Raw genomic sequence first — 22407 nt, forward strand, 5'->3', positions numbered from 1 at the left:
TGGATGAAGAGGTGATGTTGGAATAGAGCTTACAAAGAAGATCTGGAAAAAGAGTGTTCAGGAGAGGGAATGGTGAGTGCAAAGGCCCTGAGGCAGGAACATGCTTTGTGTACATGAGGGACAGTGATAGAGAGAAGGTAATAGAGGGAAGAGTGGAGAAGATGAGGTCAGAAGGAACAGACAAGAGGACGTGTAGGCCACGTAAGGACCTGGGTTCTAACCGTAAGTGAGGTGGAAGCCATTTGGAGGTTTTAAAATGATCCCTCTGGCTGCCTTCATTGTGGATAATAGACTGTGCTACTTAAGGGCAGAAGCAGGGAGACCGGTGAGGAGGCTGTTAGGATAATTCACACAAGATGTAACGATTTGGACCAGGAGGGCAGCCGTGGAGGTGATGGCAAGAGGATTCTGGATGTATTTTTTTAAATATTCTCTTAAGTGTATTTATTTATTTTGAGAGAGAGAGCAAGCGGGGGAGGGGCAGAGAGAGAGAGAGAGACAGGGAGAATCCCAAGCAGGCTCTGCACTGTCAGTGTGGAGCCCCATGCACGACTGAAACTCACAAACCGTGAGATCATGACCTGAGCTGAAACCGAGGGTTGGACGCTTAACAGACTGAGACACCCAGGCGCCCCTGATGTATTTTGAAAGTAGGGCTAACATCGTTTGCTGCTGGTAGTGCAACTGTAACAAATCCAAGACTTTTCAGCAGTGAGGGCTCTCTCCACTTCCCTGGGAACAGAGTGAAGTTCAATTTTTAAGACCCAGCCCCCAGGATGTCAAAACATCCTCAGTTCATTTGCCCCCCATCCCCACGACCCACCTCCCAACCATGGAAATTAAAGGGGCACGGAGGAGGCAGGGGTGGTCCCAGTCCTCCCCGATGGAGCCGGAGTGGTCAGAGCTCAGCCTGGCTGCCCTCTGCTGCAGCCCCAGGGGAGAATCTGCCGTGAGCCAGCTGGCAGCAGGCCGGAGCCAAGTGCTCAGAAAAAAAAGTTAGATCCAGGCCTTTTTGGAAGCAGCGGAGTTAATTTTAAAATATGGTGTCGCTGGACTTAAAAACACTGAGCTCAGAAACTGAATTTTACAGAAACTGAATGAATGAACAAGGATCCCAGACAGTGAGACCGTTTTATCAATGGCAAAGTTTCACACTCACTCTTTTTCAATTCCCCGGAGATGCTTGCATTCACTTGACAGTTTAGGAAACCCTGAGGCAAAAGACTCTCTGTCCTGAGGTACAGTGTCCAGACCTGGCTGCAGCTGCTGGCTCCAAGCTGTCTCTAGATGGAGCTCAGGCCGGCTGGTGGGAAACCAGGGCCAGGGAGCTTGGTTCAAATTTGCATTTACATAGCACGCCTTGCGTATGACTGAGAAACCTGAGTTACTTCAGAGACAGAGTCAGGACCCGGGGGAGACAGGTGCCCGCAAGCCTCCTCAGCGTCTTCATGATGGTAGTGGCCCTGGGCGAGGCACTTCCCCTTGCTCGTTTATGGAACAAGCAGGCAATGTGACCTGGGTCATCAGCATGAATATCCTGGCTCCCCACCTCTTCCTAGAGGGGTGGCCTCAGACAAGTGGCTTAAGGGCTTATTGCCTCAGTTTCTCATCTGTAAAACAGAGGTAATAATAGCACCCCGTTCATGGTTTGTTGCAAGGATTAAATGCTATAAACCGCATAAAGCATTTAGAACCACGGCAGGCAGATGATCATCAATGCTGGCCGTTGTTATATTTGTGACTTAAAAGGAGACTGGGACGCCAGGGTGGCTCAGTCGGTTGGGCGTCCGACTTTGGCTCAGGTCGTGATCTCACTGCCCCTGAGTTCCAGCCCCATGCTGGGCTCTGTGCTGACAGCTGAGAGCCTGAAGCCTGCTTCTGATTCTGTCTGTCTGTCGTCTGTCTGTCTGTCTCTCTCTCTGCTCCTCCCCTGCTCATGCTGTCTCTCTCTCTCTCTCAAACATAAATTAAAAAAAAAAAAAAAAAAAAAGGAGACTGAGTTAGAGAATCTCCGACTTCTGTATCCTGCCAATTAGCAGATGGCCATGTTCAAATGCCAGAATGATTGTCAAGTGATAAGGGCAGCCACCTGGGAGTGGGGTAGGCGGAGAACTGGGTGTGAGAGATGAACACTGGGGTCAGGAAGGAAATTCAAGCCACAGTGAATAATTCATTCATTCAACGAATATTTATTGAGCACCTACTGTGTGCTGGGCACTCCTTCGGTGCTGAGACATGGCAGCAAATGAAACAGGCAAAGACCTGCCCTCACGGAGCTCACATTTCTGTGGGCTGGTGGGAGAGGGTAAAGCCACAGTGACTTTTGCCAGCATGTTTATCTGGGCACTAGGCTGGCTGAAGGGAAGTCACGGAAGCCAAAGTTGATGCCCCCCCCGCCCCCGTCCCTGTCCCACACCTCTGTTCGCCTGAAACATGGGTTCCTGGTGGTGATGCAGCTTCTCACTTCAAATGTTCCCATCCTTCCGGTTTCCTCCGGCATCATGAGAAGTTGTTTCACCCATGAGAGGAGGAACCCAAACTTGCCCCCCAGAAGGAAGCCCTCAATCAGCGACAGGCGTGGGTACATTTAGCAGTTGGCAGAACGTGCACTGATTAGTTTGCTTATCTATGGAATAAGAGCCATTAATGGAAAGAAGGACTGAATGGAAGTCTCTTAAGTTATCCCCCTAGTCAAGACAGTGAATCGGAAACAACGCCGCTTGCCAGGTGGCAGTGCAGAGATCGGTGCTCCTTTCAAAGGCCTGCAGGAAGCAAGGTGGTTCCCATCATATCCCCATTCCATCCACCCCATACTTCTCCTATAATAACCAAACGAAGCATGGCAGTTGATGGTTATCCACATCGTTGCCCTAATTGCAGGCATCATATCAGATATGGTATCTTTGCTAGAATAGTCTACACAGCCTCTGACTGTAAGAAGCTAACAATATGTCCAGCGCATTCTCTCTGATCCGTATCAGGAAAGGGGATAAGAAATGGGGCATATTCACGTTCTTTACAAGAATTCAGAGACCTGTCATGTTCTGTTTTAAGTGGTCAAATGAACTGGGACGTGCTGGGACGTTCCCTCTATAGGAAAAGACAAGTACTAAGGACATGCTCCCCCTCAAAAGAGAAATAGCTTTAGCGAGCCAAGGTGGACTTCGGAGGCCATATACTAATGCTCTGGCCCATTTACCAGATGGCATGGCATGGGGAGCTGCCACGTTTGAGTGGAGTCCAGAACCAAAGAGGGCTCTGTGACAGGTCCATGCTATAGGACAAGCACTTGGGGACATACGACCTTGTGTGTCCCATGGTACTAGAAATATCCGTGGCAGATAAGTAGACAGTGTGAAGTCTCTGAAAAGTCCCAGTGGGAGAGCCCTACCTCAGACTCCTAGGGTTCTAGAGCAAAGCCATGTCCCATACAGCAGAGAATTATCCCGTATCTGAAAAGTGGTTTTTGGCTAAATTGCAGAATCAGGAGCAAATAAAGGTCATCGTTTTAAGCCACTAAGTCTTGGAGTGGTTAGCTATGAATAGATCATCAGAAACGTGCACATAAAGTACTTTGTTCTTTTTAACATTGCATAATACTCCACTCTAGAAAGATACCACAATTTACACATCCGTTCTTGTTGTGGACATCTGGGTTGTTCCCAGCTTGGGTCAAGAATAACGCTGCCATGAACATGCCTTCTGGTGGAAATACGTACTGATTTCTCGTGAGAACAAACAGGAAGGGGAGTCTCGAGTCATAGGGTGGGCACGAGGGGAGCCATTTTTAGAAGGCATTGCCTGTTTTCTAAAGTAGTTGAAATATTTCATACTTCTGCCAGCCAGGTTTGACTTCCGGTTGTTCCCGATCCTTGCCCTCGCTTGGCATTGTCTTTTTCACGTTAGTCATTCTGGTCGATGTACAGCGTTATCTTATTGCGGTTTTAATGTGCATTTCCGCCATGAGTAATGAGGTGCAGTTCTCTGGTGAGTAATATATCCCTTACTAAAAAAGACCACACAAGGAACCAAAATATTGACCGTGGCGATCTTTGCAGAGGTATGATGTTTACCGTGGTTGTTTCGTTGTCGTCTTTTTCGGCTCATGGTCTGTTTGTTAAGCCTCTGCGTTTTTTAACTTTAAATGCTTAATTGTTAACATTGTGGAAACAACCGAAAGAACTTCTGCCTACTCCTTCTTACAAATGACAAGGCGTGTGGGCCACAATGGTAATATTACCAGTAAAATCACCAAGAAACATTTATTGAGCACCTGCTGTATACCCAGCACTGAGGAAGGGGCTGTGAAGGGCACAGAGCAGTATAGGACTTGTTCCCTGCCCTTCAGAGGCTTACAGTCTAGGTGGAGACAGGAGGAGCCAGGAGAAAACAGTCCAGGCCAGCATGTTACAGGAATGTAAGATGTTTGGGGTCAGACCCACTAAGTGCTTCGATGCCTCCAGGGGCTCAATGCTCAGTGCTGGGAAAGACAATAACTCCCAACTCCCAGGGCCGCATTAGCCCACTTAGCATACCCTATCCACAGCCTCTACCCTATCATCTTAAAACATCTGACTCCTTGTTCAGCTGCTATCAAAGTGCAATGAAATGGGGGAGGGTGGGCAGTGGGGAAGGTCCTTGGAGGGGTTCCAGGGGCTGGTGTCACACTCTTCCTCCTCGAAAACTCTGCTCCCCGAGACATACCCCTGACAGAGGGATCCCCGCTCAAGAAGGCCTGTCCAACCACCAGAACTTCTGCCCCAGAAGGTAAGAGGAGGAGGCGGCCACTGCTTGAGCTGCCTGAGGTAGAACTGGGGACCCCTACTTCTAGCATACCCCTTCCCTCCCAGTCCACTAAGCTGGGGGGACAGGCACCCCAGAGCTGCCACCTAGGGCCGAGAGGGTACTAGAGGGAAAGGGTATGGGGGAGGGGAGCGGAGCAGAGAGGGACTTGAAAGCCCAGCTGGAAAAGAGGGGCATCTGGGGCTCCTAGAAAAGTGCAGCGGAGGCCAAACATTAAGACTGGCTTCCCTGTGGGTGGCAGAGGGGGTGAGAGGAGGTGGGGTGGTTTGCTACAGGACCCTACCTTCGCCCGTGCTTTCACAGAGCAGGGCGGGGCATCAGGGGCCAGGAAAGTGCCACGTTCCCAGCCGTGTTCCAGGCTGTGCCCCCTTCAAGGTCACACTGCCCGACCTCAGAGAAGGGGAGGGGCCTCCAAAGTGTTGATGATGCCCCCACCCTGCTGGGCCCCCTTCAAAGTGCTATCTGTGTACTTCTCAAATGATAAAGAATCCGTGTTTGAGAATGCACGAAAGGGGCAGAAATTTCAAAACCCCCACAAGGTGGTGAGCTGAAGGAGCCAGGCCCCTCCAGGGAGCACCACCCAGAAGGTGAGGGTCACGCCAGCCCCACCTTACCTCTGGGAGAGCAGAAATGGGGAGCACAGGATGAAGACATCTTAAATAATAGTTCGCATAATAAAAATACCTAGCGCTCTAATAAACCTATCATTCTGCTGTCTAATGGTTTTTTAAATAATTGGAAATGCCAAAGGCTGGGGGGGGGAGCGGGGGGGAAGGGTGGTGGCAAGCAGGATATGTACATGAGGAGGAGTTTAAATTAAAACACAAATAATAATTAAGACGCACAAACTGAAGGACTAAAGGCAAAGGTGTAGAAGAGGCCTGTGGGGGCAGTGGGGGGGGTGGGCCTCATTTCTAGGAGCTTGAGGCTTCCAGGGGGCAGATTAGGGCTTCCTCTTGGAGAAGATCAGCCGGCGTTTGGAGTGATAGAAATCTGGGAAGAGAGAACAGAAGTCAGCCAGGCCAGGAGGAAGAGGGCCCAACAGAGCCATCCATCCAAAACCCACAGCAGAGGGGGCAGGCACTCCTCCCTAGGGCCAAAGGGACACATTGCCAAGTACAGGGTAAAACTCTGGCAACTCCCACTCCGTCTCCCACGGCACCGTTCTACCAGGCATCCCATCACGCTTCCCAGACATGACTGATTATAACCAGACCAACATCTGTGGGCCTGCTCCAAGCCAAGCTGCCCACCACTACTGTGGTGGCCCTGTGTAGTTAAACGAACTAAAATCAAATAAAATGCAAAATTCGGTTCCTCAGTCACACCAGCCACATGTCAAATGCTCAATGGCTACATTGCGCCTAGTGGCACTGGACATTTGCATCACTGCACAGTTCTATTGAACCACACTGCTCTAGGAACGCAATTGGAGAACCCATGAGAAGTGTTCTGCCCACGATGGGGCCATATACATGTGAGCCACTATCTTCAGTATTGTTAGTTCTGCACCAGCTGTAAATTTCCCGTGGGATTCTTGACTGCATCGCCCTGAACCTCGGTTTCCTCACATATAAAATGAAGTTGACCATTTGTGTAGTGCTCTGAGGACTGAATGGAAGTGTGTGTGTGTGTGTGTGTGTGTGTGTGTGTGTGTGTGTGTGATGGGGAAGGTGAGTTAGATCTGGATAGGGCAGCCGGGAAATTACTGTCATTAGTTTTCTCTCTACTGCAAATTCACTGTGGGACCATAGGCAAACCACCCTACCTCTCTGAGCCTTATTTCCACTCCTATAAAAGAGTGGCAAGAATGTTATATGGAACAGGACTGCTTTAAGAACTAAATGAAACCTACCTTAGAAATTCACCTTGGCAAAGGGCCTGACATACAATAAATGTTCCCAGTAGATGTTAGTGAGTTGGTCATGGCTGTATACCTGCCATGGGACCTCAGGAAAGTTGCCCTGTCTCTCTGGGCTTGCTTTCCCTATGGCCTAATGAGCAAACTGGACCAGACAGGTCCCTTGCAGGACCAGACACGGTCCCTCGCACCACAGATTCTGAGAGTCTTGATTCCTTCTAGTGTCCTTCCCTGCGTCTATCCTCACCTGTCATGCTGGTCTGCCGCCGTTTTCGGCCCTGAGAGGTGCCAGGTGCACCCGGAGACGCCTCGGGCCGCTCAGGGGAGTGAGGCATGAGAGTGCAGGACAGGGACAGGTCCAGGTGGTCCTCCCGAGCTGTCCCCGGCAGCAGGGTAGACGAGGTGCTGGGCCGCTTGCCCCCTCCCAGGTCATCCCGGCCCCCCCGGGGCCCTGCAGGCAGGTAGAGCTTGGGCAGGCCCAGGCCCCACACACGCTCCCAGGCAAAGTCGCCCTCCAGCGGTGTCTCGGTGACAAAGTCGAAGTTCCATCGCTCCCGGGCCTCCTGCACGCAGCCTGCCATTAACGCGTCACAGTCTCGGCGCAGCTGCTCGCTGTCCACTGGGCCGAAGAGGCGGCGGCAGGCCTTGCTGCCATGTGGGATCTGGTGGGCATCCCTGGATGGCTCCGACATGGCACCTGCAGCCGAGACACAAGTAAGGTCCTGGTCACTCGGGAAATTGGACCCTACCTTTTGTTGGGGGTAGATGAAGTCTTCTTCATCTCAGATGAAGTCTTCCTCCTAGAACATGGGGTCTCTCTGGCTCCTTCCAGCTGGTTTGCCACCTTCGCCTTCCCACAGGCCGTCCCCAGTCCCCAACCAACAGCCACCGGGTGGGGGCAGAGCTGGGTTAACCTGGTACCCCAAGGTCACTGGAGGAGGGAGCAGCTGAAGGACAAACTTGTGTTGACAAAGACAAGTTTATTGCAATAGCAGGGATCAGAGTCCTGTTTACCGCCAGGCTTTATCAACTAAAATCAATTTGTTGTCCCCCCAAGGTGTCCCTCATGGGTGCGAATGCCCCAAGTACGTGTGAATTGCCAGAGTCCAATAGTTTCCCAACCCCAGCCCTGGCCAAGAGGTCAGGTAGCAAATGAAAGGGCCGTGATCGTATAGCGGTTAGAACTCTGCATTGTGAAAGGACAGGCTGACAGCTTCTCTGGCCTCCTGAACCCCTTTACCCAGATGCCCATGTGGGATAACCCTGTTCTGAAACAAAAGTACCCTGGCCCCTGGGATAAAAAACACCTAGGATCCAGTCCTAGCTTTGCTGCCTACTACCTAAAGTTTAAAGTCACTTAAAGGGGTGCCGGGTGGCTCGGTCGGTTAGGTGTCTGACTCTTGGTTTTGGTTCAGGTCATGATCTTGAGGTTTTGTGAGTTTGAGCCCCACATCAGGCTCTGTGCTGGCAGTGAGGAGCCTGCTTTGGATGCTCTCTCTCCCTCTCTCTGCCCCTCCCCTACTCATGCTGTCTCTGTCTCTCTCAAAAATAAACTTTAAGTAAATAAATAAATAACTAAATAATCACTGAAATTTTTTTTTTAATTTAAAAATTGTAAAAAGGGGCACCTCGGTAGCTCAGTCTGTTAAGCATCCGACTTTAGCTCAGGTCATGACCTCGCGATTTGTGAACTCGAGCCTCGAGTCGGGCTCTGTGCTGACAGCTCAGAGCCTGGAACCTGCTTCGGATTCTGTATCTCCCTCTCTCTCTCTGCCCCTCCCCCGCACGTGTTGCGTGAGTCTCTCTCTCTCTCTCTCTCTCTCAAAAATAAATAAACATTAACAAAATTTTTTTAATTAAAAATTTTTTTAAATTGTAAAAATAAAATGTCACTTAATATCTCTGGGCCTCAGTTTTCTCATCTATAAAATGGAACTGTGGAAGCATCCTCAAGCAATAATAGGTCAGGGAGTCCCTTCAGGCAAGGCAGATGGAACAGAGTTGAGAGGCTGGCTCTTGTGGTTAAGAGTGTGGGCTCTGGAGCCAGACTGCCTGGGTTGGAATCCAGGCTCTGCTGGGTGACCCTAGACAAATGGCTTAACTTCTCTGGGCTCTATTTTTTCTCATCTGTAAAATGGAGACAGTATTAGTGACTGTCTCAGAGGATAGATGTGAGGATTAACTGAGTTAATGTAGGTAACATGCTGGGAAAAGCACCTGGTAGACAGAAGTGCTTGGAAAACAGAAGTGTTATTATTTTGCTCTGTGTTCAGTTCTGGCTGAGCCTTCTCCACATCTCTCCCCGGGCCACCACCTCCTTCAGACAGCAGCTGACAGGTGCTGTGTGCTGAGGGCCTTTCCCAAGGATGTCATCAAGCTGGAGGCCTGGGGGTGAGGAGGGGCTGGGCAGGGCAGGACAATGATTTCTCCCAGGCTGAGCCACATCCTGCCAGGCACATCAGGTGATCTGGAGTCTAGACAGCCTGGAAGCCCCTGCCCCATGTTGGCTACATCCAAGGAACTCGTTTTGCAGGCAAGAAAAATTAGAGGTGGCCGGTCTACCCGGTTCCTCTCCTCCCACTTCAGAAGAGGGAAAACCAAGGTTGAGTTTGCTCATGACGAAGAGCTGGCACCCACCTGCCCTGCTCTGGCCTGACTCCCGGGCTGAGTGGCTGTGCAACCTTGGCAGGGACTGGGTTTTCCCGAGGACAAGTCCTGCTTTGCAGGCTCTGAGTGACCTCCTCGGGCAGGAAGACCTGGACCCCTGCCACACCTACCCCTCCCCACCCCACCTCTCAGCGATGATGGGGGAGGAGAGGCACCAGGTGACCTCAGACCAAATTTAAAGAGCAAGAGTTTGACGAGATATGAGGCTTGCCCCCAAACCAGAAAACTGAAAAGGCCAAGAGCCACTGCCCCATAGAGGGGTTACCCAGTGCAGTATGTTTGCTCTCTCTCTCTCTCTCTCTTTTTTTTAACAGAATAAGTAACGAAGGCTCAGAGAAATTAAGTAACTTGCCCAAGACCACCCAACTCACAAGTGGCAGAGCCAGGATTTGAACCCAAGCCTGTTTGCCCTGCGTTCTGCGCTCTGGTGTTCATCCTTACTCTTCTCGTTTTGTATTATTAACTACAGTCCCAGCAGAATCATTTGGGGAACTTTTTTAAAAATATTTTTTTTAGGTTTGAGAAAGAGAAAGAGAGAGCACAAGTGAGGGAAGGGCAAAGAGAGAGGGAGACACAGAATCCAGACACAGAATCCGAAGCAGGCTCCAGGCTTTGAGCTGTCAGCACAGACCGACGCGGGGCTGGAGCCCATCGACTGTGAGATCATGACCTGACCCGAAGGTGGGCGCTTAACTGAGCCAACCAGGCACCCCACTTGGGGAGCTTTTTACAAATACAGATCCAGGGGCACCTGGGTGGCTCAGCCAGCTGAGTACTGCACTCTTGATTTTTGGCTCAGGTCATGATCTCACAGTCATGAGATGGATCCCCACTGGGGCCTCTGCGATGGGTATGGACCCTGCTTAAGATTCTCTCCCTCTGGCCCTCCCCCACTCACACTCTCTCTCAAGGAAAAATAAAAAAGAATAAAAAAACTACAGGGTTGTTTGGGTGGCTCGGTCAAAACAGCCACTGACTCTTGATTTTGGCTCAGGTCGTGATCCCAGGGTGGGGATAGAGCCTCTGCTTCAGGCTCCCTCCACACTAAGGGAGCCTGCTTGGTTAGGATTCCCTCTTTACTCTGCCCCTCCCCTGCTTGCGCGCGCCCCGCGCGCGCGCTGCGCGCGCGCTCTCTCTCTCTCTCTCTCTAAAAAAACAAAACAACAAAAACAAAAAAACCCATATTGATAGGTCTCTCTATCAATTAATCTAGGTCCCAGGTTAATTAACTCAAATTAAGGGGGATTTAAGCAGGTGTTTGGCAGTTCCCCAGATGGGCACTCTTGGGGTGCCATTCAAGAGGGGATACACAGGATGGCCGAAATGGACATTCTGGGTCTCAGTGCCTCATTGGCACAAGGAGGAGGCGCCTGCCTAGGATTTCATCAGGACGCTGGGTATTCCCTGGCTTCCAGGAGCTGGGACCAGAATCCTTTCTCCTAACACCCCAGCCCATATGGCTCTCATAGGCTCCGCATCTGATCTCACTACCATTATCATAACTCCCAGTTCAGGGAAAGCTGAGAAACACAAACCCTTGTTTTACAAACAAGTAACTGAGAAGAGCTTCCTTTGTTGGCCTTCGTGCCTTAGATATCAACCAATTTTAATTCCGAAGTAAACAGTAAGGACTCATTACAGACTGTTGAACCAATGGGGTACTCTTTTCAAGGGGCGTTGGCAGAAGCGGCGAGCGATCTCTGCGCAGGCGAAGCGAGCGGGAAGGAAAGGCGGGTGAAACCGCATTCCGCGGGAAGGCGTGTTTGCTATTCGCGCCGGGGCCGGAAGGGGGCGCTGGTCGCCAGGAAATCAGGCGCAGGGTCGGAGGTGCGTGGGCAGAGCCTTGGACAGCAGCAGGGAGTTGTGATGAGTCAGTTTCCTGCAAAGCTCTCCCCACCCGCCAAAACTTCGCTTCCACTCGGGCTGCGCGTCACCCTCTGGAGGTGGCGGGGGGTGGGGACTAGGAGGAGAACCAGGGGCCGCAAACACGTCACGCTGAGCCAGTCAGGCTTCCGAAAGCCCCGCCACTGTTGGGAAACCGCGCGCTCCTCTGTGACACACACACACACACACACACACACACACACACACACACACACAGCACGCACAGGCGCGCAGAGGTTTGGGCCCTCCACCTTATCTCCACGCCCAAAGCACGGGATGAGTCAGATCCCTGGAAAATAAAAATAGACGAAAGCAAGGAAAACAAAACCGCTCGAAAGTCCTCCTCGAAACGCGACGTGGAGGGAGGGGAAGGGGAGCTGCCTTGGCGCCCTAAAGTGCCAAACCCTAGTAAATCCAAGATTCTTGTCCGAACTAGAAGGGCACCAGGGTCCCCAGAGGGCCCCCGACAGGACGGATGCACTGTGGCCCTCGCAGGGCGGCGGCGTTCGAAGGACGACTCGTCGTCCCCCGGCTCCGCTCAGACCTGTCGCCCTTGGAGAGGGCAGTTTGGTGGGGGGCGCCGGGAGCCCCTGGATGCTGCTGACAGAGTCCCGGAGCAGCGTCGCGCCCCCCCCCCCCCCCGAAGTCCCACCCTCCGATTGTGACCCCTTCCCGGACGAGGGCTGCACGCCCCGCCGCCCCGCTGCGCAGGGCTGCGCTCCCTCCGCGGAGTCCGGCACCCCGAGTCGCGGGCAAGCTGGGCCGGGGTTCGGCGGGCGCGATGGAACAGAGGTGTGTCCGACTCCTGCTCTTCTCAAACCGACAGGCTGGCGTGGGCCCACCCCGCGCGGGGCCACCGCTCCGCGTCCTCGAGGGCGCGCTGCGAGGCGGGGACCGCACAACCAGTCCTGGACCTCCTCGCGTCCCCGGCTTCCCTGAGAACACTTCGTGCCAGCCAAATAGGTCACTGTGCTGATGGGGGGGGGGGGGGGGGGGGTAGGGGGTCAGAGACCGCCGAGGGCCGGGAAGCTGACTTCTGGGGCGCCACTGTCCCCCACCAGCCCGGGCGGGGCTCTGACCTCACCCGGTTCGTTTCCCGGGGTCTCCTTGTCACCATGAGTCACCTCCTCGATTGCCCTGAAGGGACGTGTACCAACACGTTCCCAAGGACCAGGGACACAGCCCGCGCTGACCTCAGCGCCCAGCGGTGGCGGACACGGAGGCGTCGGGAACCTAGACCTCGGGGCGGGGAGACGGCACCTAGTGGATCCGGGAGCTGCTCCGGAGCGGATCGCTGATGAACCTGCTCGGCTCCGCGTTCCCCGCCCCTCCCGGAGCTTGGCGCTCAGGGGCTCCAGCCGCTCGCCGCTAGCGCTAACGGCGCCAGGGGTCCGCGGCGCCCGGGTGCCCGCCTCTCCTCCACCCTGCTTTGTTTCAAGGGGACGGGAGCGCGGCAGGGATCGATCCCTCCAACTCCTGCCCTCCCTCCGCCCGGAGTCTCCGCCAAACTCGGCCTCCGTCACACGGGCACTTACGGAGACACCCGTGGGAGCAAACCCCAGACCCGCGCACCGACCCACTCACGCCATTCACCTGTGAAGACAGCACACACACAAACACCCGCGAGGACACACTCGCGGACGCGAACGGACGCACAGGCAGACACTTCTCGGCTCAGAGCTGCCGGTCCAGGGTCGGCTCCTGCCTGCCACGACTCCCTCACCTCTTCTGAGGGTCTCGGTGGCTCCGTGAATCCGCGCCCGGCTCCGGGTCTCCAGGTCACAGACTGGAGCAGTGGCTCACACCTCTGCTGGCACCGCCCGGCGCTGCTCTTATAAAGGATGGCTTCGGAGGCGGGACCCGCTGCTCCGCCCGCTGAAGGCCTGGGACCGCCCTTCCAGAGCCGCGGGACGCTCGTAGCTCCCGGCCTGGCTCTAGAACCTCAGAACTCAGATGCCAATGTTATCAGCTGCTGGAGGGCGTTTCCCTCCCCCCCCCACCCCCCGCGCCTGGGCGTGTGTGCTCTACACAGTTGGTGGGGAAACTAACTGAGCTACAAATCTGGGTGGTTTTCATTGGGGTGTGAGTTGGCACTCCCCAGGAAGGGATGGCATTCTTAGCATAAGCCCTCTTTCTGGCCCCGAAAAGAGCATGAGGGGCGACCATTAATAAATAAAACTCCATAAATAATAAAAAAGATGTCCCTCACTTTGGAATTCCCAGAAAAGCCCACTATAGCATCACTATTCCTAGGCTCTCTCCCTAGACCACCTCTCCCAAAGCACCACCTGAAACACCCAGACACCTCAACAAAACATCTTGGAGGCCAGAAAGGGATCCAGTCCCTTTGATTGCACAGATGAGGAAATCAAGGCCCATAGAACTAAAGGTAACTGAGGTTCAGAGAAGTTCAGTGATCTGACTCAGGTCACACAGCAAGCAAATAAATAGCTGCGGTTGGAGCACGAGCCCATTTTCTTCTTAGTGTTTGTTTATTTCTGAGAGAGAGCACGCACAAGCAGGGGAAGGGCAGAGAGAAAGGGGGACAGAGGATATGAAGTGGGCTCTGTGCGGACAGCAGCAAGCCAGATGTGGGACTCGAACCTGAGATCATGACCTGAGATGAAGTCAGATGCTTAAGCAACCGAACTACCCAGGCATCCCTAGGGCATAGGCCTATTGCCTCCCACCCAGAGCCCTCTGCCCCTTGCCCTCTCTTACACAGTGGCTCTAGAAAGAGGGAAACACCCAGCACCCTTCATTTTCAGGTGACATTGATGAAAGACAATTCTGGAAATATCCACTAGTGCTTCTCCCAGATACAGAAGCAAGTGAGGTGCCCACTTCCTCCCACCCAGTTCACACCCCCAGCCCCTCTTGCACTCCATTTTTGCCTCCTTTAACCTAAAACATTTGCAGTTTTAGCTTTTAAAAAATTGCGGAGAACAGGGGCGCCTGGGTGGCTCAGTCAGTTAAGGGCCCGACTTGGGCTCAGGTCATGATCTCACGGCTGGTGAGTTCAAGCCTTGCGTGGGGCTCTGTGCTGACAGCTCAGAGCCTGGAGCCTGCTTTGGATTCTGTGTCTCCCTCTCTCTCTGACCCTCTCCCACTCACACCCTGTCTCTCCGTCAAGAATAAATAAACATTAGGGGCGCCTGGGTGGCGCAGTCGGTTAAGCGTCCGACTTCAGCCAGGTCACGATCTCGCGGTCCGTGAGTTCAAGCCCCGCGTCAGGCTCTGGGCTGATGGCTCGGAGCCTGTTTCCGATTCTGTGTCTCCCTCTCTCTCTGCCCCTCCCCCGTTCATGCTCTGTCTCTCTCTGTCCCAAAAATAAATTAAAAAAACGTTGAAAAAAGAATAAATAAACATTTAAAAAATGTTTTTTAATTGCAGAGAACAGAGGTACCTGGCTGGCTCAGTTAGTAGAGCATGTGACTCTTGATTTGGGAGTCTGAGTTCTAGTCCTATGTTGGGCATAGAGCTTACTTTAAAAAAATAAACTGAAATAGTAAAATAAAATAAACGTTTAAATCTTTTAAAAAAATTGCAGAGAACAGAATGTTAATTTGAACAGAAATCCCACTAAAAATTAGAACTCAGGCTTAGAACAGCTACAATTACTGACATCTAGGACTCTTCAGTGTCTAGAAATCTCTGTCCAGACATGCCCAGTTTTCTTCCTCTAATGCAGCTGACCTCAGGGAGGACAGGTCTTCTCTACTGCTGGCATAGGAGCCCAGTTAGGAGTGGGAGGGCACAGAACAGACTCTCTTGCCTACCTGATCTTGGATTTGGGCCAGGACTGCAGATGGACCTCAGGAGGGCCTCAAAAAGGCCAAGACCCCAGGACCAGTCCCCTCCTCCCTTTCTCCATGCAGCCCCCACCCCCAACATACACATACCAAAGACTGCGTTGTCAAATGTCCAGAAGAGGACAGGCATATCCTCCTACTGCCTTGACTCCCCTTGGCTTTCAGGCATTTCAAATAGACTTGACATTGTCTGTCTGTTTACTTTGGGGGAAAAAAAAGTTAATGAAGGCCTGTATTGAATTATTTAAAGTTTTGTGATACTGAACTTCACAAGATGATTCTTTTTGTTGTTGTTGTTGGGAAGTGAGTTCTGTTTTTTTTTTTTTTTCTATAACTTTTAGCTCACCACCACCACAACAGAATTCAACAAGTATTAAGCACCTACTAAGTGTCTAATACTGTTCAGTACTTAAAAAAAAAAAGAGTTTCCAACCATACACTTGAGTGTGTAGCCAGGTGTGCCCTTAAAGGACTTCTGCCCTGAAGAGGGCAAAAGAGCAGGTTGTTGGAAGTCACATGCAAGATCTGATGCAAAAAATGCACACACACACACACACACACACACACACACCCCAGATCCCAGGCCAATCCCAAGAGATCTGCTGCAAAGCACATATTGCTGTTCAGAGAAATTCAGACCAAGGTCTCCTTGAGGTCTCGGGGGGGTCTCCTGTATCCTACCACCCCCCTCTTTGCCCCAAAGCAGGCAGCTCAAAGGATAAACAGCCGCGAGTCAGTGCTCAACATGTTGGGACATGTTCCTGACGGCCGGAAGGCCAGTCAGGGCTACAGCCTGCTGCCTGGGCATGCTCCCCAGGAAGGAGGCAGCTTAGGGATGGAGAGAGGATCAGCCTGGGAGACAAGAAATTTCAGATCGGCTCCCACCAGGAAGGAGGTGATGATAGAAAGGAAAGGTGGAAAGCCCAAGCCTGAAGAAGGAGGATAGAAGTGTAGCTACAGGAGCTGCTCAGGAAGGGAGAGGAAGTACGAGGAACAATGTCACCGTTTCTCAGAAAATGTCTGGGGAGTCCCAAACAGGGGCACTTGGCTTTCAGAGGAATTCACCTCCACACAGGCTCCCAAGAAGCGAGACCCCCCACCCCAAAAAAGACAGAACAGAAATATTATTGCACCACTGAGAAGAGCAGAAGTCCTTCTTCTTTGTTTCTTCTTCTTCTTCTTCTTTTTTTTTTTTAAGGAAGAATGAGTTTGGGAGCCTTATCCCTGACTTGCTGGGGGCTTTACCCAGCCAATATAAAAGATTAGGACTACTAAACAGCAAGACAGAGAAAAAAGTCTGTGACAGAATATGTGCCACACAAATACTTCCAGACTCCCTAAGCTGACAATCTCACCTTCCCAGAGTCTGAAATTTCACCGTTAGAAATTCATTTCTTTGGCATGAGCTCATTCCGTTCTTTATTAAATAAACTCACATAAGCAAAGTGCTTAGCATAGTGCCTAGCTCAGAAATCACTCTGTGAATATTAGTTAATATTGTTGCTATAGAAGCGCCTCTAGGAAAGGGGTTTTCATCCCTGATTAAGTAATCATTTACTTAGTGGGTACCTTAGATAGGTTTCCTAGAAAACACACCTGAAGTGGAGATACTCTTTTTTAAGTTTATTTATTTAAAGCGAGCTCAAGTGGGGGAAGGGCAGAGAGAGACAGAGAGACAGAATCTCAAGCAGGCTCTGCACTGTCAGCACAGAGCCCAAGACAGGGCTTGAACTCATGAACCGTGAGACCATAACCCAAGCCAGTCAGACACTTAACCCACTGAGCCACCCAGGTGCTCTGAAGTGGAGATACTCTTGAACGAGGTTTCTTGGGGAGTGCATTCACAATCAACACCTGTGTGTGTGGGGGGGGGGGGGGGCGTACAAAAGGAACAGGATCTAGCAAGAGATGAGTTGGACTATAATGGAGACTGGAGACTCCAGACAGGCCATAGCTGATCCCACAGGGAGCTCTGGAGCTGGGATGCCCTGCTGAGCTCCCTGAATTGAAGTAAGGGAGCTAGACCTTTATATTCCTGCTTTCACCAGTCATTTGAATGTGTCTGCCCCTGGAGTAGGGAGGGGGTGCATGACCTTGGACAAGAGAGCTCCCTTATATGGGGCCGATTCCTGAAGAAAGACTCATCAGCAACCCATGCTCCCAACAGCCAGTAGGGAGAATGTGTGCCTGGGTCCTGCAGAGGGTTCTGGGGGGTACAGCACAGGTGAAAGGGCTGATCAGATCATTCAGGGACTAGAAGGTGGCGAGGAAACCCTGGGAACACAGGCAGCTGAGGAATGAAGGGCTCTCTGTACCTTGAACGTATTGTTCGCTGTTCCTAGAATGAGTTTTCCTGACCAACCTACCCCACCCACCTCCACTCCTTTCGCTACCTGTTGAACTCCTACTGATCCTGCATGACCCGACCCTCATGACCCTTCTGAAGGAGGCCTTCCCAGGGCTTCCTCTGGCTCCCAGAACTGGTGAGCAATCCATCTCCCTGTGCCTTGCTGGCTTGCTTGGTTTGTGGGCCTAGTGCATTGCCTGAGCTGGGAACCTGGAGGGGATGAGCCCATATTTTATTCATCTTTGTACCTTTGAGGTCTAGCGGCCTCAGCCAGAGCTCATGGAATATTTATGAAAGGGCCATTTTTGGCCTGCCTCTGAGATTAGGCTTCAGTGTCACTGCTTCTGAGTCCCTTCTTCTATTTATTCATTCATCTATTCACTCATCCATTCATTTATAGATATATAAAATTAACACTCATTGCTCAACCCAAGAACCAGAACATTACAAATCACTGACACCTTCCTGTGAGTTCCTCCCTTATCCTGCAGTAAACACGATCTTGAATCTTATGTTGAACTTTCCTTTGTTTTCAGTAGTTTCATCCCATGTGGCCAAGACCTTGACGCTCACCCACTTTTCTTTTTTTTTGTTTTTTTTTTTTTTTGTTTTTTTTGTTTTGTTTTGTTTTGTTTTTTTTTGGTGCGGTGACTCGGATCTCACCCACTTTTCTATGTGTTCCCAGCCCCTCCTTGTACTTACACAGGGTCACGTGACTAGTTCTGGCCAATGAAATGCGAGCATAAGTGACATTTGCCTCTTCAGGGCTGAAGCCAAGTGAAACTCTCCAGGCTTTCTGCCTCCCATGGCTGTGGCAAAAGTGGGGGTTCGTGTCCCAGATGCTGCCACCTCAACATGGTGGAGCTTCCATCAGCCTGGGTTCCTGGCAGATTGTGTGGAACAGAGTACCCCACCGCTTTGTGTGGGATCTGTGAGAAAGCAGTAACCCTTTATTGTGTAAAGTCACTGAGATGTGGGGATTATTTGTTCCTGCACCATAACCTACCTAAGATTTATCCGTGTGGCCGTGGGTGGTTGCCATCTGTAGAAGGCCGTGGCACCCAATGAACTACACCTCTGATTCTTCACACTCTTTCGTAGTTTCTTCCCCTTAAATCTGTCTAGGTTGTAACTCTTTGGGCCAATAGAATGGGACAGAAATAAGCTGGTACCCGCTCCAGGTTTAAGCCTTAAGAAGGTCTAGCCTCTTTCTGGGGCACCTGGGTGCCTCAGTTGGTTAAGCATTCAACTCTCGATTTCAGCTCGGGTCATGATCTAGAAGTTCATGAGTTCAAGTCCCGTGTAGGGCTCTGTGCTGACAGCTGAGAGCCTGAAGCCTGCCTCGGATTCTGTGTCTCCTTCTCTCTCTGCCCCTCCCCCACTCATGCTTTGTCTCTCTCTCTCTCTCTCTCTCTCTCAAAAATAAATAATCATTAAAAAAAAAAAAGAAAAGAAAGTCTAGCAACTTTCTGCTTTTGCATTCTTGGGGGCCTTGAAACATGTGTGAGACTTTGATTACTCTGAGACCACCATGCTGTGAGAAATCATGTGGAGAGGCCACGTGCAAGACAACTGAACCCCTCCCCGACACACACCAAATAGCCCCATCTGACCTCCTAGCTCATGGCCAGCATTAATGTGCCAGCCATGTGAGCAGCACCCTCTTGAAAGTTGATTTCCCAGGCGAGCCTTCCCAGTCGAAGCCGCATGGAGTAGAGACAAGCCGTCCCCCATGTGCACCTGCCTGAATTACGGAATTGTGAGCAAATAACGATTGTGCTTGTCACCACGTTCTAACATGGTTTCTTGTTCATTAAAACAGGGCTCAATCATTTTCACTGTTATTTAACATCCGGTGGTCCCCATCTCCTGTCAGGGAGCACTTGGGTTATTTCCAATATTGTGTTATTCTATTCTGACTATTCTTATCCAATCCTCTAGGGCACACATGCCAGAATTTGTCTTGGATATACACCTAGGAGTAGAACTGCCCACCATCTTCCTGTCAGGAAAAGTGATTGAGAAACACCACCCAGTGTCTGGGCCCGTCTATCTCTTTCAGGATTATTGGAGCAAGCGTAAAGCACTGAACAAATAGTAGGGATTATCATTGTTTGCATTTTTGTGGAGGAACAAACAGGAATCCAAAACAATGAAGCAGTAATGTTGGAATTACAGATATCAGGCACCTGAGAGCAGACATTTGGTGGAAAAGGAAACTACCCACAGACACTGGGTTCACTGGCCCTCAAAGCTCCAAGACACCCTTCTCCCAGCCCCATTAGCTGAGAACAGCCTTCTGGATGATCCCCCAAAGAGTAGGAGTTATGTGATCTTTCACTGTTTTCTTCTCTCATATTATCTTTAAGTACCTCCCAAAGAATAGCCCCGGCCTACACATCAAAGTCCTGAGGGTGTTGGGTTTGGATCTTTTGATTGCACAGAAGTGTGGAGTCTTAGGAAGTGATTTCAGAATTTCAGATTTATTATCTCATGCCTCACGATCTTTTCCTCCCTGCCTCCCCATCCACGACAGGTGTTGTGTGTGTGCGCGCGCGTGTGTGTGTTTTTAAGTAGACTCTACACCCAACATGGAGCCTGAACTCCCGACCCAGAGATCAAGAGTCACCTGCTCTACCGGCTGAGCCAGCCAGACACCCCCACGACAAGTGTTTTAGACTCATATTACAGATGGGGAAACGGAGGCCCCAGGAGGCACTGACTTTGGCTGAGGTGACACAGGCAGAGAGGCTGGGCAGGCCCAGGCCTCTGGCTGTGGCCCCACCCTCCCATCAGCTGCTTGTCCTTGTCTTTGCTTCCCTAGGATGGCTCTGAGCGTCACCCATAGTCATAATACCGCCAGGGCCATTGCCGAATGCCAACAGCTGCAACCACCAAGCCCCAAATGCTGGTGGCCCGAATCTCAGAGCGAGGAGGGAGACAATATCTCCTGTTCCACACATTCAGTTTGCTGTAAGGAATAATTGAACGGTTGTCCTCATCTCCTTTTGGGTACATGTAAGCAGCTCAAGGCTGGACTTAGGAAGAAAAGTGGGGGGTGCGTGTGCAGATGCTACTACCCACCGTAACAAGTAAACTCTCCAACTGATTTTCAAGACAATCCAAAGAAGTGTATTTCTCACACACGTATGAATACAACTAAGGTGTTGTGGCTGGCGAGTAGCTGACCTCCACGTGGTGATTCAGGGATGCAGGTTCTTTCCACCCTGTAGTTCCCCATCCCCTAGGACATCAGGGTCTCTGCTTCCAGCAGGCCTATGCCTTTCTTCACATCTGGCTCAGAAGTCACGTGTATCATTTCCCACCCCCATTTCATTGATAAGAACTTGTCATGCGTCCCCACCTAGATGCAAGGGTCAATGTAGTCCCTGGATAGGGGCACAGATTTGTGATGAGCTGCTAGTCATCTGTGCCACAGCAGGAGAGAGAGGCAAATGAAAGCCTCTCCCTGCCTTCTACCCCCGCCCCCCACCTTCCTATAAGAGAGTCTTTTCCTTTTTTTTTTTTAATGAGTCTTTTTTTTTTAAATGTTTATTCATTTCTGAGAGAGAGAGAGAGAGAGAGAGAGAGAGAGAGAGAGAGAGAGAGAGCACAAACGGGGGAGGAGCAGAGACAGAGACAGACACACACACAGAATCCGAAGCAGGCTCCAGGCTCTGAGCTGTCAGCACAGAGCCCCACATGGGGCTCGAACTCACAAACCGCGAGATCATGACCCGAGCCAAAGTCAGAAGCTTAACCGACTGAGCCACCCAGGTGCCCCAAGACAGTCTTTTCCTGATGAGGTTCTGGACCTTGCCACAAGAAGAACAGTGCCACCTCTGAGCCGCGTGAACTTAGACCTCAATATCTTCATCTATAAGATGGGTACTTTCATATCCACGGTCTTACAACCTCCCTGAGAGGATGGAAAAACATGAAATAGGCCTGATCCTCCTCAGTTCCCAAAGGAGGAAACCAGCACACAAAGAGACAGTGTGACTTGTCTAAAGTCACACAGCGGGATCCAATTTCCTCTCTCTGGTACACAGGTTTGTTTTGTTTTGTTTTGTTTTTACTAGTCAACATCAAAGTCTGCTGAGAACACTGAAATGCATGGAAAACCCCTTACTCAGCAAATCCATCTGAAAACTGCCTGGGGGCCTTGGAGGATTGTTAAGAAAGGGCCTTTTATTGCCTGAAATGCAGGTACAGAGACCCTGACAGGTTCTTGATGGGGTTTGTGGGAGCCAGCCTGGCTGGTGGGGCCGGGGGTGAGGCTTCAGGGAGGGCCCCATCCTCTATCACCGTGTAGAGGCCTGAACTCTCTCCATCAGACCTCGCTCCCTCTAGTTCACTGCCTCTCAACAGAGTGGGAAGAAAGGAAAACCCCTTTGGAAAAATGTTCAGATCCTGCAAACATATGGGCTCTCTCTGGAAGAAGACACAAGAAATAATGACTGCGTCACCCATGTCCGGGGCACCGAGCACCATCCAACTGCGTGGACAGTGCCCCCTGGAGTTGTGCTGTGTACAGACTGCTTGGCCCAGGGTACAAGGTAGGCTTATTCCTCATAATGTATCTTTGTAATCATTAATATCATTTTGTTTTTTTAATGTTTATTTATTTTGAGAGAGAGAGAGAGAGAGAGAGAGAGAGAGAGAGAATCCCAAGTGGGCTCCACACTCAATGCAGAACCCAACGTGGGAATCAATGTCACAAATCATGAGATCATGATCTGAGCCAAAATCAAGAGTCGGACACTTAATCGACTGAGCCACCCAGGCGCCCCTCATTTTATTTTTTTATGTTTATTTACTTAGTTTTGAGAGAGAGAGAGCGTGTGGGAGCTAGGTAGGGGCAGAGAGAGGGAGAGAGAGAATTCCAAGCAGGCTCTGTGCTGTCAGCACGATTTCTGGCCCTCTCCAAACCTACTGAATGAAAATTGGGTGAGGGTCAGCCAGCTACGCAAGTTCACAGGTCATTTGAAAAATCTCCCGGGTGCCTGAGACATCCACATCCTCCACCCTCA

At 51.1% G+C, this 22407-nt stretch overlaps 1 protein-coding gene across 2 annotated transcripts; it reads right to left on the minus strand.

The window, feature by feature from the left end:
- Nucleotides 1-4243: 4243 nt before the first annotated feature.
- CDKN1A (cyclin dependent kinase inhibitor 1A) lies at nt 4244-13071 on the minus strand. Of its 2 annotated transcripts, none has more exons than XM_019456944.2 (3): nt 12939-13071; nt 6912-7361; nt 4244-5796 (listed from the first exon to the last, which is right to left on the minus strand). In XM_019456944.2, exons 2-3 carry the CDS (start codon nt 7354-7356, stop codon nt 5747-5749), a joined length of 495 nt encoding a protein of 164 aa, XP_019312489.1. In that variant the 5' UTR covers nt 7357-7361; nt 12939-13071; the 3' UTR covers nt 4244-5746. The 2 variants fall into 2 exon arrangements, with proteins under 2 accessions (XP_019312489.1, XP_019312491.1); XM_019456946.2 differs by lacking the exon at nt 12939-13071 and adding an exon at nt 12809-12932.
- Between the last annotated feature and the right edge of the window lie 9336 nt (nt 13072-22407).

Source organism: Panthera pardus, unplaced genomic scaffold (assembly GCF_024362965.1).
Source record: "Panthera pardus isolate Hobbes unplaced genomic scaffold, ASM2436296v1 HiC_scaffold_17, whole genome shotgun sequence".
Lineage (NCBI taxonomy): Eukaryota > Metazoa > Chordata > Mammalia > Carnivora > Felidae > Panthera > Panthera pardus.